This window comes from Rhopalosiphum maidis, chromosome 4 (assembly GCF_003676215.2).
Source record: "Rhopalosiphum maidis isolate BTI-1 chromosome 4, ASM367621v3, whole genome shotgun sequence".
NCBI classification, from domain to species: Eukaryota; Metazoa; Arthropoda; class Insecta; order Hemiptera; family Aphididae; genus Rhopalosiphum; species Rhopalosiphum maidis.
The window spans coordinates 34,604,233-34,625,727 of record NC_040880.1 but is presented as its reverse complement, the minus strand read 5'-3'; the positions used below and the strand labels follow the sequence as shown (position 1 = coordinate 34,625,727).

The window sequence follows — 21,495 nt, the reverse complement described above, 5'->3', positions numbered from 1 at the left end:
ATGCCCTTCAAAGTAATGTAAACAATTTAATGAAGGAGAATTTTTGGACAATTCAAAATTCTAATAAAACACGTTTAAAATTATGTTACGAATAAAGAAGAAATATAGTTCTTAACTCGATTTGTTTGTTTATTGGTTTATTTTGAGTATTAATATTTTGAAAATATATTTATCGTATTCATATTACAATAACGATAATTCCGAAAAATGTGAAATGCGATAACATTTGTTGTAAATACGCACACATTAAAAATCATGAATTGAAACCAGAAATAATCCAAAAAATATGTAATTTTTAAAAACCAATTTATTTCTAAATTTTAATCAAAAATGTTTATTTTTTACGAAATTTGAGTCTTATAAACGAAGTGGTAAGTCTACAGTCTTATAACCAAATTTTTTATAATGTATTTAGATACGTCCGGACTGTTCCAGACGATGTTGAGCCAAATACGCGACTGAACTTAATATCCATGAGTCTTATAAACGGCGCCCACTGTATTACATAACCTTTTAATCTTAAGGTATCTCGAGTCCATTATTTGTATTATAAGTATGTATATAGAATTACTTCTGTCGCGACTTTTGTTATTTATGTGATAATGTGATTATCATTATCATTATTGAATTTTGATGTATCATAATATTATACACGTATAATAAATGTATAAAGTATAATGTTGTACATGTATACCAGAGTCTTTTTAAAATTAATTCAATTTCACTATATTTTTAATTTAAATGTTACAGCTAGTGGTAGGTAGGTTTATATGAGTAGTCTAGTATTCATTAATAAATATAGATATATTAAAGTACATTGAAAACTCTTTATAATGAAACTCGTTAGTCGTTACAACGAAAAACTATATACATAATATAAATATTATATTATAATGGTTGGTTTGATTTATAACTTATTAATCAATTCATTCTCTGTAGTATATTAGGCACTCTCAATAACGAAACAATATTCTATGTTTCATAATACAATTTTCGAAAAATACATGAAGAATGTATACGTATTTTATGTTTCATAAAGAAAATTAGAAAATTAAGATAAAGTTATCTCAAGAAAAGGGACAAATTAAAAGAAAAATACAAAGAAAATATTTGCAGAGTAAACAAGTTCAAACAAAGATGATAAACTATTTTGAATAATTGTATAAAATGTAATACATATAATAATTTAATATAATAATTATAATATAATTTAATAATAATAGTAAATATGTTATTATTGTTATTTAATACTCGTGTAATGTAAAAATAATAATGTGTTTGATAAATAATAATACATAAGTACATAGGTACCTTTGTATATTAATAATTAAAATTTTGTTTTTTTTACTCTATAGGTAATGAAAGAAACCTCTTGGTTCCTTCAGATTCATTATAGAGAGTTTTCACTGTATTTTATTTGCGATAAATTAAATATTTTTTTCCTGTTTACTGTTAAGATAACATATCTCTTTGATATTAAATATATAGTTCTCCCAAAGTTCTGTTTCCCGTTTTAGTATCATACATATTAACATCAGAAAATATATCATTATAATATTGTTGAAAAAATGCAATTTATAAAGTAAACGTATAACTTTGTATAGTTGTTATATGATATAATTAAATTCTGTTAGTTAGTAATATTTAATAAGTAATAAACTAATCATTTTAATAAAGTTAATATAGTACATGCGTAACTATAGTAATTACGAAAACGGATGTGTGCGTCTTAACAGATAAGTTGGTGAACATTGGACATTGATCGAGATTACTGGGCTATTTATCATTTAAAGGCATCATACAAATACATACGTTCTCACTCTTTTGATTTGGTTTATGTACAGTTAAATATATTTTATACTTAGACTTAGACTTATTATAGCCGAATAAGTCTTTTACTCTCGTATTCGTATTCGTATACCACACTTTAATATCGCCAGAGCAACAATTGATATTCGACGTCGATTGTAGTTTAATCTGTTATGATAATGTGTTTTAGACATCTTAGTAATATAAACTTATAAAATATTATTTTTATGATTTTTTTTTATCTTAATATAATAAACTCGGCAGCAAATATTATTAATTACAGTTACTTAAGCACTAATTTCAATTAGTTAAATTATTTACATTTTTATAAAATGTTACATTGTTATTATATAATACTAGATTATATTAGTTTAATTTAAGAAGTCAGAATTTTCGTGTTTGGTTTAAGCTTAAATCCAAGTGTAGCTTCAAGGCTTTCTATCATGTAAAGGTTCAGTCTATCTTATTCATAACGTTGATATTTTGTTAATAGGTGTTTTTCATTGAATTAAAATTAACACTTCCATTACAATGACCCACTCGACACCTATTTTACAGCAAAGCAGTAACCAATTACTTACCATTTTTACTGTTCTTCCTGGGTTTTTCTAAAATCATGAGAAAGTCGATATTTGGATATGTTGTCATGCGTACACTATTATGCTGTACTTTGAAAATTATTAAATAATAAATAAATTACAATACATTTGATTATTTATCACGATACAGTTTAAAAAATGATCAGTCCCAAAATTATATTTATATTAATTTATTATTATAAACATATAATTTATAAGTGATTGTTATTTATTTGTCATTTATGCTTGTTTATTATTTATTTGTAAAATAAGATTACATTTAAACAAAACAAGTTTAACTTTTCAAATAATTGTATATACCTTAACAAAATACACATGTTAATTACTGCGTTGTTAGCGAAATTTACTTTGTACCACAATATTGTAAAATATATTTTATGATACGCATATAAGTTGATCATGTACTTTGGTAATTGTTTTTATGAGTATTTATGTCTCTGTATCTATGTACCAGAGAAAAGTTTTTGATAAGCCTTTTGCCCGTATGTTATGTTTTTTATTTATATCCACAAAAGTGTAATTGCGTAATATATATAAATTTAAATATTCTAAGTTATTTAAAAGTTGATTTGAGAGAATGTAATTCCTTTTTTAAAACAATTTATTTAATGCGATATAAATAATGCAATTATTACAAATTAATCCATCCCAAAATGTTGATAATATATCATATTTAAAATATTCAGTTCCTACTTAATCTAATTATGTATAACTGTCTATATGAAATATTGAAATCCAAAAAATTACATCAATAATTAATTTAAGAATAATTTTAATAAAATGGGTGTATAAGTAATGTTAGCCACAGCACATAATTTAATTGATACTTATTACATATAAACTACATGTTATATATTATGTTTGTATAAGTTTTCTTATAATAAGATTCACGTGTCTCGCGTTTATTGGTAAACGGTTTGGTAATATAGATAAATATCAAGCAAAAAATAATATTCGTTTAAATGGTCCAATCATTTACATGCATCGCTGCGAGGATATAAGGAAGTACATAATTTTACCGTAAAGAACCCTAATGCGATTTTAGATCACCCACCCCTGGCTGGGAGGTTGAGGGACAAATTCGGATTTGCATATAAGAGTACAGCAATGTGAGGCTAGGTTACCGAGTTTATGGCTATCCCTGCAGGGCGTGAGGTATACGACAGCAGACAGGAGGAAAATAAGCCCGAGGAGCATTAAAGGCGGTGGTAACTAATGTCGGTGTCAGGATCACGACAGCACCGCTATACATCGCCATTTACGGGACCTTTGGGACCGTCGCGATCGTATTCGTTTCGCCCAAAAGAATATTATACACTTAAATGTACGCCGCTTGAAATTGAATTTGAAAAGGCTAAAAAAATATATATTATAGGTAGGTAGAAGGTACTTTTTACCAATTCAGTTTTCCGTAAAAATTGTTCAACTAAATGTTTTAGGGTAAAACGGTTATATCAATCAAATCCGGTGGCATAAAACTATATCATATGAATATAAAATAGGAGTATATATATATATTTATATACATATAAATATACAACTTACGCATTTATATTGTATATTTATAAGTTATTTGTATATTTAGTACTTATATCCGCAATATAAATGTCTGTATTTTGAACGTTCTTTTCAAAACAACTATATACTTATTGCATTTTGACTCACAATATTTAAAATAAATAACATCTAACTTTTTATTTTTGTTTATCGATTACATATAATTTATATTATACTATATTAAAGTAAAAAATAATATTTGTTTATTACATTACGTACCTACAATGTTTTATTTTAAATTACTTCTAAACTTTATTTGTTTTACACTCATGATTCGTGATATTCATCAACTTTGAATCAAATTAAAACTTATGTAATATTGAAATTACAGTGTTTGTGTTTTAGAAGATATAAGTATTTATACTTTATAGTGTGGTATATTATGTTAATATTATATAAATATATTTATTATAATTTATAAATAAAAAAATATCAAAAATATATTATGCATGGTATGTACATTTTTAATATTATTTTTAGCTAGTTATCAATGAATTAATGACATGTATAAGTGATGGGTCGAACCCTGATTTTAGAAATCGAACCAAATTTTAAAATATTTTTTTCTACCCGATCCGAATCAAGCTTTTATATTTTTTACCAAATCAAACTAAATCAAACCTAGAAACATTATAAATTTAACTCGAACCCTCTCAACATTTTTTATCATGTACAAATTAAATATCATAATTATTACAATTGTCAATTTACAACTATACTTTGAGTTTTCATATTACTTTTTTATATTTTAACTATTTTTAATTCTGCGTAACCGTATTTACAATAAATTTATATGATTTCTTAATTTTTTTTTTTTACATACACATTGAATAATAATTAACTAAAACAAATAAATTTATAAAAAACATAATATTATTAACAGCACAGCCGTGGTAGCAGAATATTAAAATAGATTTACCCGAAATGGCCGAAATCGACTTTACTGTAACGATGATAAATATGAAAAACAAAAATAACAATAAATGTTTGTACACGGCTTCTGATTATCTAATTATTTCTAAATAGTTATTTTCAATCTTTAAAAATAACTTTTGAAGAATTATACTAGTATTAGTAATATTTGAAATTCTAATTGTTTTCATACAGTTTGAATTTCGAACTGATCCAAATGTCAAGGGTTCGGTTTGGTTTGAGATTTGAATAGTTCTTCGATCACTACAGTATATTCACGTGATATTATCGTAATGCATGTTACTATACTTAATACTAGTTTTTAATCATTTAAAAATTTTATTTTTCAATGTGATACCAAAATGGTATAATATTATTATATCATAAATTCATAACATTCATAACTGACTAGTAAAGTAGTAACGATGATATCATAATAAATTATCTTTTATTGACTTATATGGCTAGTTAAAAACTTGAGGTAATTTAGATACAGTTAAATTGTATTAAGCAAATTTTATGTTTTTAGTTAATAATTTTGAGTTTGTGGAATATTTAAAAGAAAATTAAATTTTTTTGATGAATAAGAATAATTATATTACAATATAATATTTTAAATTTAACATAATCCATTTTAAATTAATTTGTTGAAAAATTAACATGCATGACGTTATCTTAAACCTAAAACTATCCATTCTATATACGTCACAGTTGGTTTGAAAAATGTTGATGCACTGGAAAACATACCAGTTTCCGTAAAATATCACTATCACATTGTTCAATTAAAAGGTAATTAGTATAAGTAATGATGATGATATTATCATTGATTTTATAATATGATATATTATAATTATTTAGTTATAGTTTTATATAATTCATTATAATCAGGGCTGGAATTTTGATATACTTGTTAGCATTGATTTCTGAAGCTATGCGATGCCCGTTTTATAACATTATTAGGTACGCAAGTACATTTAATGTATTTTGTATTTTTAACAATTTTAACGTAATTTTCGGGGTTTTAGGGCATATAACACTTAAATTTATTTATTTTATTTTAATTTATTATTTCAAGACTTTCACTTAATAGTTAATATTATCCAGTTAATTAAGTAAATGAGGTTTCAAACTAATTTAATATAATATTAGTTTTTATTATAATTTTTCAAACCTACCCGCACGACATCAAAAATCAAAATTACGAGTGACGACAGAAAATTAAATGAGAATAATAGTTTTTCAGATTAAAAATTCATAAAAAAACTTGATGTTATGCAGATATGCAAAAGTTTTAAACGTGTTTTATATAGGTGTATTATTTTGAATTTTTATGGCATTGTTGAGTTCTTTCAGTGTATTACATTTTCAGTCCTAGTCATATTATTATTATAAGTGTTACATTGTTAACTCCCACAGCCAGTTTTTGTGGCGCATATAACGACCATAGGGCCTTGTAGCCGACTGGTCGCTACAGCGTACTGAATTGAAATCAATCAATTTTTAAATTTAATAAAAATATTTTTGTTTCAAAACTTCTCTAAAATGATAATATTTAAGTGTATTTTATAGGTGTATTATTATGAACTTTTAGATCATAAAAGCATCTTTTGGATTTTTTTAGCACATTACATTCCCAACCCTAGTTATAATAAATTTAAAGAAGTTGCGTAACCAGCATATTTTGGGGAGCTAATAATTTGTTATATAGGGGAGGTTTTACTAGCATCCTTTATAAGTTTGGTATTCCAGCTGAAACCATCGATATATAAGATACAACATTTTTAAACGTTTGTAGCAATATCTTAACACAAATAAACATGTTAATACATTGTTGTTACTCTCACGTATGATATTATGTTCACAAAATACTGGAGCTTTTCTGGATGATATCATCCCACTACATGTAACAAATATTACGCTTAAAATATTTTTATTTCATAATATTTAATAGATTTTAAGCTAAATATTTACGCGCAATGTACATAATGCATGTTAAATGTTATTTATTATTTATATATTTATTCTGTACTTCTGTATCAATGAGGTTTGTATAACTTGGTTTTCAAACGCATTTTTATTTCAATTACCTACTGTTGTTTAAGTCAATTAAAGTCTGTGTGTATGTTATTTTCCGGTTTGACGCTTATATTGTAATAGCCTCTATACATACATTGTATATTATATATGAGACCACTTTGGGTGTACAATATCCCCAGGGGTTAGTTTTGTTTCGTGCACTGTGTGCTCCGAAAAGTAAACCATTTACACAGCCGACGTGACAAGTACAATGCTTGTATAGACCAACAAAACACTTGGTAATAGCCACCCTGCCGAGCTGTAAAACAATGATGACATCGGTGGTGAAAGAAGTATATTTGAAAAGGGAATCTATATTATATTGGATTTACGAGCACAGCGAACCAATTGGTTTTATGTTGATTTGAATTTGAAATTTTTATCCTCTATGTTTCCGAAAACCAATGAACCGTGTAACGATATACTTTTTATTTGTTCACAACTTTTGTTGTAAAGTAAATAGAAAATAAATATCATTTTTACGCAATTGTCCAACTGAAGTTTTTAAAATGTGAACTTTTGAATTTATTATTATTTTTATAAAATAACTATTGTTATTTTTTAATAATAAAATCCGCCTATATACATAAAAATCAATAATTTATATTAATTTTATTTAAAATTAATTTTTAAGATATTTTTAAATTAGTAATTTTTAATTATTTTTTCTAGATTTTATTATTATTTTTTTGTAAGAGGTAAGCGTTTATTTCATTCGGAAAATGGGAATAAAGGGTAAAAGTGGATATAAATTAAATAACCACTTTATGTTGAGATGTTATAAATGTTTTTCTTTTAATTAGTTTTACTTTACACACTTCGTAGTTACATCTATAGACTAGACTATATTGCTATACATAATTTCCTGTTTAAAAATTTGCTACACAATCACTGTACAATAGAAACAATTTTTGCTTTTCTTAAAATCTAGAAACCTTATGTATCTTATTATAGATTTGTGAAATCAATATATTTTTTATCCGTTTATATTTAAAAAAATTTGTAAAAAAAATTGGTTTATGATTTCCAAGAAAAAAATATTTATTCTATTCTAAATTTATATGGATTTATACTACCTATGTAAACATAAAAATAAATAATGTAATTTTAAAAATTTAATACAATATTCAGTTTGATTAATTTAAGTGCATAATAATATATTATTATGTATCTAGAAATTCATTAATATTTTGCTTATTCTTTTGTAAAATTTAGTATTTTATTAATTAAATAGTAATTACTTTCAACCTATTATTTTTAATAATCACATTTGAGATATTTATTATACTTTATACTAAAGTAAAGTTAAAATAATGCAGGTACCTAATTTTGAATTATAATTTTTTCATAAAAAAAAAAATGAACGTTTTACGCTTATTGAATGCGTGTAATGTGTATATTAAACACTGTAGCTGTCTTCGCAATAACGTACTAACTTAAAGTGACAGAACGGGTAGTTTATTTTTCATTACTAACACTTCACTCTAAATTAATGAATATTCATAGGACACTTTTTTATGGTTATAAATGCGATAAAATTGTATTTATTTTACTTCAGCTTACTGTTACATAATAAAAACAGTCGTAGATGTACACATGTTATGCATTGTTTTTAGTAAAATGCATCGTATTTTCCTAATTATTAAACACATTTATCATACAGGGTGTGGTGTAAAGGACTTCCATATTTCAAAAAATCAATAGCGCGTAATCAAACTGATTAGATTAAAGCGTTTTATTTTGATGGATTAAGTTATTAATAAGGTTTTTGGTTGTCACCATGTCATGGTCCGGTGAACAACGTGGTTTCGTTATCGAGGCATTTTTTAAAAACGCCGAATGTGTGACTGCGACACAGAGCATTTCGCACTAGGCTCGGTTTGAATCCTAACGAAAGTGTCCCTGATCGGAAAACGATTTTGAATTAGGTACAAAATTTAAGAGCGACCTAGAACCATTGAAGAACTAAATGAGGCTATCCGTCAAGAAATCTCTAGGATTCCACTCGATATGCTGGTAAGAGTGATGGAAAACTTTCGAGAACGGCTCCATGTGTGCGTCGCTTGTTAAGACAGTTATTTTAACGAAATAATTTTTAAAAAATACTTTAAAAAAAAATTTTGTATGTATAATATAGATTTAAAAAAAAAATTATTTTTTTTCTATATCGTGTATTGTTTTTTTTTTTAATTCACCTTAGATATGTGGAAGTCCATTACGCCGCACTCTGTCTATACAACTGTATACAAGTAGGTATAACGTAGTGTAAATACGTAACCTAACCTACGTATAATTCTAAACGAAGGTACTTGCACGACGTCTGTTATAACAATGTTACACATTAACTATTTTTGTGGTAAATTGAAAAGGAAAAAATAAAGTCGAAAAACCCATGTATCAATTATTATGTGGCAGTGCTTTTTCATTTTGTTCACCAACAATCCCGAGCGGTAATGTTGTTATCCACCTTAAGTCAGTGATTGCCGAGAATTGTGACTTATAGAATTTTGTTATGACCCCTCTGCTCCTTCAAAGTGCGCGTACACACATGCATAGGGTGTCTGCAACGCTGATTGGCTGGTATAAGTGCGTTATACCACCGCGCGGAGAAAACCTTTCTCCTCCTCCCTCCTCTACAGTCGTCACCACCCTGTCTTGCACCTTCGTCGTCCCCATAATATCGTTATGTGTTTTTGGCTTCGCTTAAGCCGTCGTGATGACAACGTAATCGGGTTTATTCTTGGACTGCCAACACTACCCCGCCGTCTGTTAATATAAATCTGACGAGAGTGCTGCACACGTGAGACGCTCTCGATGAACAGGGGATGATAGAGTGCGAATATGTGGTTACCACCATCTCCTTTTGACGCTCACGAACCAATCCAATTAGTAACGATAAAACTTCGGTCAAATCGAAGTAATCATTTTCTGGATTAAATATTGCCGACGCCAATCAGCCCTAAAGTATATCGTTATAGATTTTTGGTGACAAGTCATATTATACAGTATTAGCCTAATACGCACAGACAGGGAGAAATCTGAAACCTAGTTGGAAAGAAAAAGTGTTCTCATTGCGACACAAAAATAAAATGCAAAATGAAGAATTAGGAGAAATAAAACATAATTTTTAAATTATATTTCGAACTTTTATGGGGTTAATAATAAATTAGATATTTATATAGGAAATATAGGTACCATTAAATAAATTATGCGTACAGGGTACAGCATATTGCATAAATTATACATTGTAATAATTTTATCTAACAAAGTTAAAGTATATAGTTACTGTACCTAATAATAAGAAATACAAAAAAAAAAAATTTATTTTGTATTTAGTTATAAGTGTTATAAACGAGAAGTTAATATATAAGAATATAAGTAGATAAATATAGGTAATATTTTTATTTTCTTCAAGACTACATAATTTACAAATATTTATCTAAAATTTTAAGCTACACGACAAAATATGCATTCAACCACTGAGAAAATATTCTAAAACTTTAAGTATTGCTAACTTTAAAATATTATACTATTGAAAAGCTCAAAAATTAGGTAAGTGATGTTATTTATTTTTGAATTCTACATATTTTAAAACTGAAATGGAAACAAAAATAGCACAAACAGATTACGTAATCAGAAACACGTCTTGTTCTAAATAAAAATAAATAAAATATTTATTAATATGCGACTTAAAAAAAAAAAAAAACGAGGAGAGTTATACTTAGTAAGTAGGTTCACATATTTTATTATGTCAATTCAAACTTCGAGGTATCGTTAATTTTTGTATAAGTCATAATAAAAAATACACAATAGTTATGCATAATTATTTGTTATAATTAGTTCCAAAAATAACGTACATTTTGTGTTATTTATTTATATTTTTAACATATTAAGATTTTGGTATTTATCAGTTTAGTCATAACTCATAATGTTAGAATCTGAAATAACGGTATATACCTATTTTTAAAAAGCAATTTGACATTTTTAACAAATAGTGGTAACTATTTATATAGGGTTTGATCTACTATGATATATTCTATTATTATTAGTGTACAAAATAATGAAAATAAACGATGGAAATATATTTAAATAAGTTGTTAGTTACTATACTTACTTTAAATTTAAATTTAATAAGTAAAATTAAAATCAAAAATTTATAAACAGTATTATTTTATATTAATTATTTACACAATATATACAATTATATTATTATTATTTTATAATTTTATTTTTTTTAAATAACTGTAAAAAGTAATTCACTAAGCGTGATCATCTTTTTTTTGTCAACAATGTAGTTATTAAAAATCTGGTTTTCAAATTTTTTTAAATATACTTAAAAACCATTTTTTTTAAATTCTTGTGATTTTTCATACTACTTGGAAAGTTCCCTTTAGCGATAAAAACTTCTGTCTTACAAATTAAAACCCCCCTAAGTATAAATTGTCTAGGTTGTGGATAATATTTTTAAAAAATATTTATATATCTAATTCCACCAAATTTGAATGAATTATCTTTCAGTTATTAAGACTTAATATTAGGGATACAAGTCTTTAAAAATAATTTTACAAAGTACAAACCAATCAAAACACGAATCTATTATTCTTAGTAAACAAAATTAAATAATTCAAAAACTATTCATTCAACTTCGATTTTGACAAAATGATCAGAAAAAAAAATACTTGCTTAATAATTTACAGCCAGTGGAACAACGAGGTTCTTGTTTAAATACAAGAAGTAAGTACCTCACACAGGATACTCCTTATGTAATACTTAATATTTTAAAAGTTTTAAAATGTGTTTAAAAATTTAAAAAATCATATTGTGAATATCTGTGCTATTGAAGAAGAATAAAGGGGTGAGAATGATTGATGAATCATTTTGTATATTATTTTCATTTACTATTTTATTGTTTAAATTTTATTTTTGAAATTTATTTTTAATACGCGTTTACTTTATAGTTGATTTTAAACTTTGATTTTACAGGAATTCCTGTGTCTACTAAATCCTAATTACGCTCGTGATTATACGTATTAATACGCATACGTATGAAATAATTGTATCGTTTTAGTATTTCAAATACGCTTTTTTCATAAAGGCTTTTGATCTGAATATTTTTATAAATAACATTTTATTACTAAAATACCTACGGCTTTTACGAACTTTTTTTTTATAAGAGACCCCCCAGGTATGAACACGTGTGTCGTACAGTATACTTTATTGTGTGCGTATATCGCGTATATATCCTATCCATCTATCTAGTTGTTATAAACTCGTTCGTTTATTGGCATGTTGACACACCGATTACGTCGTGCTTGACAGGGAACAAACTTATAATATCTGCAGATATCAGTGCTCGGTCGTATTCCCCATATATCACATATATTATATAGGTACCTTACATACACCATGCGCTTACTCCATTAAATTGGCGTTTGAACAAGCGTTTCCCCTTGTGCGCCCGTCTCATTACCCGCGTCGGTGGTTCAGCAGTATATTATAATGTGTATAGTTTTATGATGGAAATATAAGCGGTTCAAATATTTACATAACGCGACCAAACGTTGCAAACAAAACGGTTAGATTCATTTTTATTATTATTTTGTTTGTTTTTTTAAAACTTTTTTTTCCCTGAAATCCTCTCCGCGGTGCTGCAATGGTGAGGGGTGGGGGTAACTTATGTATTTACCGTTATAATACTACTGCTACTGTTACTTGTGCAGTGCTGTGGCAGTATTATACATAATAATATGACGACAGATGGCTGGCGGCGACCCGTCCGAATAATTATTGTCAACAACCCGCCGGGGGTAGAGGGTTGCCAAAGCCGTAATGAATAAAGACGTGTATGTAACAATAATAATAGCGGTAATAATGTAATGCACAATCGCGAAAAGGGGTTAAAAATTCGATCAACTGTGCGTTATTGAAGTCGAGGGATGTCTGTGGTTTTGTAATGAAGTTGTTCTTATAGAGGGGAGGTGGGAGATCACATGCTACACTGGTACATAGGGTATAATATATAATAGTATCATCGGATTTTCCTAATAAACATGTATATAGATATATGACGTATATGGTAAGTTAAATCTTAAATGATGTGATCGTAACAGGAAGCATTTTGGTCTAAAATTACTAAAATTACGACTAGTAAGTTCTTCTACTTACAAATTTCTTCGTGAACTATATAAATCTATGTATAATATAATAATCTCCGTATTAATACTGAAATTTGGTAATAAATTCTATGTCTTAGATTTACTATTAAAAATTTAGATAGTTAATATTTAAAAATATTAAGATAAATTAAACCGATGAAACGCATATTTTATGTTTAAAAAAATTTAATTAAAATTGTTAATATTTAAAAATAATTATAGGATAGTTGGTTAAGTTATAGCGAGCTAAATTTATTTAATATTATATTTTATAAATATTTTTAATAATATATATATATATATCGTAAAATGTACTAGGTGCTATTATTTAATGACTATATTTATCGACTGGTCTGTTTTAATTTAATGCTATATATGCACCAGATACTATATACATAGCACGTGTTGTATAGTATATACTATTACTGTATATAAATATTATACGCTTATCTAATCTTAAAGTATTTGAAGTGACATTGCACTTTATTTAATGGAAACAATATCTATTTACCATGCTAATGAGTTTTTAACACTAAACATTTTTTAACCCTTTGTTCAAGATATTTCATTAAAAAAAGTTTACTTAAAAAGAAATTAATAGAAAAAATATTAAATTATGATGTACTTTGAAAAAAAAATACAGGTGTTACGTATACTGTATAATAATGTCTTCAATAATATTATTCTTATTATTTATTATGAAAATTCGTTTTCAGTTATAAGAACATAAACTTTTTAACAAGATCATTATAAGACTTTAAATTTTTCTTTAGATTAAAAAAAATATAATTCTAATATAATGTATATATATTATTTAATTTTCATGGCTTATAAATGTTATTTTATTGAAAATAAAGTATAAGGAATAGATAATGTACGTATAAATCATCAGTATAAAGCGTTTTTCGATTCCTTCAAAATGCTTGGTACTTTATTATGATAAAAGTGAAAATAGGATTAGTTTCGAGGGTAGTTTTAGTGTGAGACAAAACGTACTAGAAATAATATATTACTTTACAAAAGCATGTGGATTTCGTGTGGTAAAATATCTTAAAACATCTTCTTTGTATTTCGTAACTTCCTCGTGAAAGTCCATTTTCCCACATACGATAGTATTTCAAAGTGCCACCAGAAACAATGTCATCAAGCTGCCGTGACACTTGTTTTCGGACCATAAAATCCTAAAGTGTTTTTTCTTACTTAAGGGTTAGCGCGCGTGCGTGTGTAAACTGATCCGGCCAATCGCCTTTGTGTCGGTCACCCTTGGAGGGATTTCATACATGACGCATGTACATGATTTATTTATGATTTCTTCCCGGGAAGATTATAAAATAAAAAATATATCTAAAAGGTCCACGGTGTAACTTGATACCGTATAGGATTCAAGTCAACCGTGTATGAAACGCTTTTAAATTTTAGAGTACATACGGGTTTCTGACAATGTATATTTGAAAAATATTATCTGAAATTATGTCATTTAGGTATAAATCTGAAAAGTTTGCATTTTCTGTAATTCAATATAAAAAATAAAATGCGCAAACGATGTTTTGTAAAAAAAAAAAAAAATTCGTATCATACTTATCTATCTATTTATAAATATATATATATAATACATATTGTAAATGGCATAAAATATAAATGTTTATATTTTGAAAAAAGGGATTAATTAAAAAAAAAAAATTATAAATAGAAAAAGTAGATCACAATATTAATACCCGTGATGACGCATCGGATAATTTATTGGAATATTACTATATAAAATAATAATACATATTTTATTAATACATTATTATGTATAACTACATTTATATTGGCGAACATGCACAATTTATTGAGGGAATGGTTGGGGGTGTAAGCGTACAGCCTACTCAAAATTATCGCATCGTCCCTTTCAAAGCATAAATTAAATAATGATAGTGTCGAACTTATTTTGGTTAATACCAATGATGCATAATATATGATGAAGTAAGAATATTTAATAATTTAAATCATACTTATTGTATATTACGGTGTATAATGTGATCATTATTTAATATTTTTATCAAAATATAATTTAATTTAATTTAATTTTTTTTTTTATTACGAAGAAATATTTTAACAGAATTTTTTAAATTATTATCTAATATCAAAACGAGTTATGTTTTTTGATTCAATACGTTTGATTAATAATATTATTATTATTATTATCATCACAGAAAATTCAAATTGTATTTTATAAATGTATGCCCTGTGATACGGACGAGTGTATAAATTATTGATACAATTATTTTGAATTCACCCATCAACAGCTCAAATAAAACACTTTTTATGTAGAAAGAAACAATACCAAGACAATGGAAAAATAAAAATGGATGTCATTAAAATTAAATGGTTGAGTGTCCTTCTGAAGGTTTTGCACGTTCATTCAGTCGTTTATCGACTACATATATGGTATCTACACGCTTAAAACATCCTCGAAGTAGAATTCATAACTACAATACTATACAACTTTTGTTTTTGTTAATTGTATTCTATTGTTTGATTGACTTCTTTTGTTTTATATTGAAACTTTTTGAAGGCATGTTGTTATAATATAATTGGTTCAAACTTTAGTTTGTTGATTAACCGTCAAACATTTTTTTCTTTTAAATTTTCGAGATTTAATCCATGTATTTAGTATTATGTATATAGTTTCAAACGACATACTTAATAAATAATGATAAATATATGTGTAGGTGGCAGGCGTAGGATGGCTATAGTATTTTTAAATAAATGTTTCAATATTTAATTTTAATATACAGAGTATAATATAAATTATTATAAATTTAACTTATTTAATACTTAAAATAAATAATTTATGTATAGATATATCGTACATAATATTATACAATATTATATATTATATACCTACAATGTCTAAATGATCCAACATTCAAGGTAGGAAATAATTGAAAGTTTTGTGTATAAAAAACGTATGTTTATAATTAATATTACATTATTGTATTATACCTAAATTTAATAATTTATTTTTAATAAAAGTGAAATAATTTCCTAACAGTATAGAAATAATTTTTAATAAATATTGTACTCAAATACAGGTACGATATTAATTAATAATTTCTAATTATATTTATGTAGGATGTAGGCGGTACTGAAAGCAATAAGACACAATATACTACTCCTATATTATAATAGTATATAGTAATAAATGATAATTATATTTATGCGTAAGTACTCACATATGTAAACCAGAACAGTATAGAAATAAAATAATTGATAATATACTGCAGTTTACTTTTATATCGGTGTTCTTGTTTAGTTTTGATATAAATTAGATATTATAGTTTCATCTATTTTAATTGAAAAATATTTTATAAAATAGGCAAGACATTATTTGTTTGTGAGTTAGTCCTTTCAATAATTAATAAATATTAAAATATTTGGCTAATTTTTTGATCAGAGATTTAAATAGGTAATTTACATCGATATATCCTCCACCCACATAAGTATATTCTATTTAATATATGGCACACTGGGATTGGATTATTATATGTTCGTAAAAACGCCAAAATGATTATGATTTAATATGTTTTATAAATAAAATAGTTTTATGTATATTGAACATTCAAGTTTTATAAAAACATAAAGGAGTATCTGTTTTTACCTCGATATATTTCATGTATAAACAATCATTTTTCCTCAATATTTGCAGTGATCGAATATTGTGAACCCCACATACGCTTGTTCTATAAACGAAAGAGGAAGGCGAAGTTTATTACCACTTGGAATTGGTTGTATTCGCCTTGAGATATTGCTTTTTGATTCTAGAAAATGTTATATGCTATATTTGTATGTGCGTATATTGTTTATATATAAGGTATATAATCGTACTTATCGATAAACAATTCGAAGAATTCGTTCTGCAGAACGGAGGAAAATCATTTCAGAGCTCAGAGGTTTTTTTATTATACGTACAAGTGGGATATAAAGGTTTCCAGGTATGGTTAAGGGGGCAGAGACGAGCGTACGTGACTACCGACTCCTATAACGGTCGTCTAGAAATCCTTTCCAATAAATTTCTAAATAGACCTTTTCAATTTTATACGAATATATGCTCGTAAGTTGCAAAATAATCGTGTATATACTAGCATTTGATAACCATTTCATTCTTATGCCCCCCCGTGTGGCCATATTTTGTGCGATGTATTTCAAATGTATTAATACATTTATATATATATTACGTATATAATGTTATTACAATATAAAAAAAATGAAAGATTTGTACATACATAAATTAATATGTTGATGTCTTATGAAGTGGCCTTCTGTAAACATTATATCAGGTTAGGCTGATAATGAACAAATTATAAATATACAGTAAAACTTCCATATAAAGAGTCGCATGGGGAACAAAAAAATTTGTAATTTAGAGAAATTCATTGAATAAAATTACATATTTCATATTCTATATTGTATAAAAAAAAAAATTTAAAAAAAAACATGAAATACATAACTGCATATTATAAATCTTATTATCTTATTACATATTTATTATATTTATCTATTTAATTTATTATTGAGAAATAATAACTGAGTTTCGTTTATTTATTATTTTTATAAATTGTACTTTTTTCGTAAAATGTTTTGATTTCGTTTACAAAAACCGTTTATTGAATAGTCTATAGAAATATCAGATTCTTTGTACAGAGATAAATGTACGCATTGGTTCTCAAAAATAATTCGTTAAACAGAAAATTTTGTTTATTGGAAGTTCGTTATATGGCAGTTTTACTGTATTATAATTCAACTTTTTTTTAATAGCTATATTTCACTGTTATAAATTTATAATAATATTTAATGATAACATTTACATGGAAATTCTAATATATTATAATCGGTCAAATAATACAATTTAATTTTGTATTAATACAAAATGTATTTAGTTTTTTCTCAATATTGTATTATATATATTTTCATATTTACTATTTCAAGACTAAAATTTTTGTGTTAGAAATCGTCTTAAATTTAAAATTGAAAAAACGAATAGTTATAATTGAATCATTTGTATTGTTTTTTTTTCGCAAAACAAAAACTTTAAAAATATACGAAAAAAAATTGAATTATATATTTTGCGTATTGCCAGGGGCCGCAAAGTGCTAAGAATATAGATGTTGTTGTTCAACAAAAGTTGAGCCTGAGCGGCATGCACACGCGCACATATAACGAGAAAATAAATCAGATTAAGTCAAACGCCGCGGCAACAGCCATATTATAGTGTATATATACAGTCGCTGCAGACGGGGAAACCAATTTTCCGGATTGTAAAAAGTTAGCCGGCTTGACGCGTTTGCGGTTTGTGCGGTGTGCGGTACAGATACGTTTTCTGCCACAGCCTGCTGCCCCGGGGGAGAAACGAACGGGCGCGACGATATTATAATAACATAATGACATTGTCTATCCAATATCTGTCGGATAATTGTGACAATGTTTTAATTTACACGGCTACCGCGCGCTGATGAAATTGAATTTGGAAATGTAAATTTTTTAGGCAACCACGACGACACTCGGCGGTTGCGCGTGTCATGGAAACCAAAATAATAGATATATGTACATATATATTAGTTTATAGGGGACTTGTGAGCTAAAATAATGCAATTTTCCGAATCATTTTATAATTTAAATATAATAATTAATTGGCGAACCTGGATTAACTACTCGCGCATTGTCAATGAATTAGGTGAATTAGGACCGGCAAACTGCGTGTAAAATTAAATTATTTATAGTACCTATATAGTATATATATATATAGATAGTTTTTCGCTGTGAGGATACAAGGTTAAAAGAGCGTCCATAGAGTAATTTTCACGAAGGGACGAAATTAAACTAGATTCTGAAACCCATTTATAGCATATAAGTACTAGGTTGGTTTTTATTGAAAACTAATGAGAAAGAAAGTATTTTTAAAAAAAATTGCTAAGGGCTGAATGCAAGATACCTATTATAATATTATACTTGTTATTTACATTATACATTTGAAAACACAATAAGATTATTTTGTTTTTGTATAATATCACTTAACAATTGTCGAATAACAAATACCATTGTATTAGAATAGAATTATGTAGTGTAAAACAACTTGAAAATAAAAATTTTAAATTTCGTTTTTGATACTAAATTTATTTATAACATTGTGAATTAATTCAATTTGTTTAATAATTTTTTTTCAGTATGAAAATTTATGCATAGCCCATCAAGCCTTTTATCAGTTACTTTTAACCTTAGTCATGTCTTAATTCTGCAAAAAATATTGAATGACCTTTCTAAGGTGAAAGTTGCTGGTGGCTGTATGATGTACCTATATTTGTATTCAATGTTTAACTTGAGGAAAAAATTCCCATTTTATTTTAATGATCTAATGTAGTCTTGTGTGATGTCTGTAATGCAAGTTTTTGATTCTAATTGCTAGTAATAATACAAAATTAAACTATTCATTTTTAAATTTGATATTTTAAAATTATTTTTAATATCTATTTAAATATTATTAGTAAAATTATTATCAACTTTGTGCTAGTTAGTTGTGATCATAAACTCATAACACTGAAGTCTGAGATAATCACAGACAAAAAAATTTACAACTTTTATGCCACTACATTATTTTATAAACTTTAGTCGATTCATACCACAAAATATTGTAGTTGTATCATATATATGTATTGTATATAATATTTAGTTAACTTTTTTATGAAGTCACGTTTAATATAATATTAGGTTTGTTAATTGTATATATTTAGTCGACCGCATATTATGTACTACGATGTAAGACTAATAACTAATTTTTATTGTCGATGTTTTTTCTACTCAATTAAAAAAAAAAAAAACTAATCGCAAAAACGGAAATGGGTACTGTTTTGTTGTACATCTGGTGTTGAGTGGGTCACCTTTAGGATTGTGTTAAGTTTGAATTCAATGATATGCTTATCATTGTATACGATAAACGATTCTGAGCAGAAACGGTCTATTATTATGCATATTTATCATGATATGTGTTTTTATAGACATAGATATTAAAGTCATTTATTTTTCTCTTAATATTACGGTAGGTTGATTTATTTTTTTTCGAAAATACCTATTATATTATATTATTAGTAACTCAAATGTCGACTTCTCTAACTCGGTCAGTTTTGTAAATAGAAAAAAACGTTTTATATAAAAAAACGCTTAAAAAAATAACCTATCCGAATATGTAGAAAAAAATAGTGTTTCCATTTAAAAAAATGTAAGTTGTATTAGACATGCGCGCATTAGTGTGTTAAAAAATTGAAAATCATAAATAAATGTGTATTTAAGTATCCCCAAAATATCCACTCCAATACAAAGTCATCCAGCTGAGATGTTTAGTGGTACTTTAAATCGTGATCATACTGTATATTACATATATCTGGTTTATAAACCATCATGTGTGAATAAAAATATTATTAGTTTATAAGTTATAATACCATTATCATGACACCAAAATATATGCATTTAAGTTATCGTGTCATAGCAACAGTGCTGCATATTACACTATAATATGTAAAAACTTACATCTGCGGCATGCAGTTCGTTATTTTGAATATGTGCGATAATAAGAACGTCGAGGGACGACGGAGGCGACAATGAAAATAAATTGCGTAATTTTTTACATCCTCCGACGAACGTCGGATACGCAAGCGTATAATATGCACTATATAATGGTTTGGGTAGTCAAACAATGAATTTATATTACAGTTTAACTTGTTAATTGCGAAAATTGTCTTTAAATGATTACATTGACAGGCGCCGCGTGTTATTATTGCTATAGTCTAATGCTTACAATTTATTGTTCTATACTGCCATACGTATTTGTTATTTGTCTAAATAATTGTTTTCTGTTTAATATATATACAATATACATACATCTGACATACTGTAACAGTAAACATAGTTTCATAAAATGTTCATTGTTCATACATTAATTCATACACGGATTAAGTGTAATGTATTTTAAAAATATTGACAGGTATATGCTTTATGTATGCTTTACATCGTATAATGTGCACGAAATCAACAATCATTATTGTGGTTATTATATTATGGTCTGACGTTCATTAACTGTTGTCTGTTTGCGATTTTTCTAAGTTAACATTGTACTCAATAATATTATGTCGGTTCAATATTCTTTTAATCATTTCATTCGAATTCGTAAAGATGAATGTAAATCATGTTACTCACTAAATAATACAATTATTAATTAATTACTTACTTATTTGTTCATCTGAATCAATTCGGCAAAGCCAGATTCCTTTGCCCGGTTGTCGAGTAGTACAAAGGTCATCAGATGAAAATCCGAGGAGCCTAGACCCCCACTCAAACATTGTGATGAATTATTT

The 21,495-nt window shown here is 26.4% G+C and overlaps 1 protein-coding gene across 1 annotated transcript in view; it reads right to left on the bottom strand.

The window, feature by feature from the left end:
* Window positions 1-21,495, bottom strand: part of LOC113560773 (cGMP-dependent protein kinase, isozyme 2 forms cD4/T1/T3A/T3B) — a 116,423-nt gene extending 94,928 nt beyond the window's left edge. Inside the window, exon 1 of the mRNA XM_026966835.1 lies at window positions 21,369-21,495. Coding sequence (XP_026822636.1) covers window positions 21,369-21,480 — 112 coding nt within the window. The 5' untranslated portion in view covers window positions 21,481-21,495. The remainder of the gene's footprint in view (window positions 1-21,368) is intronic.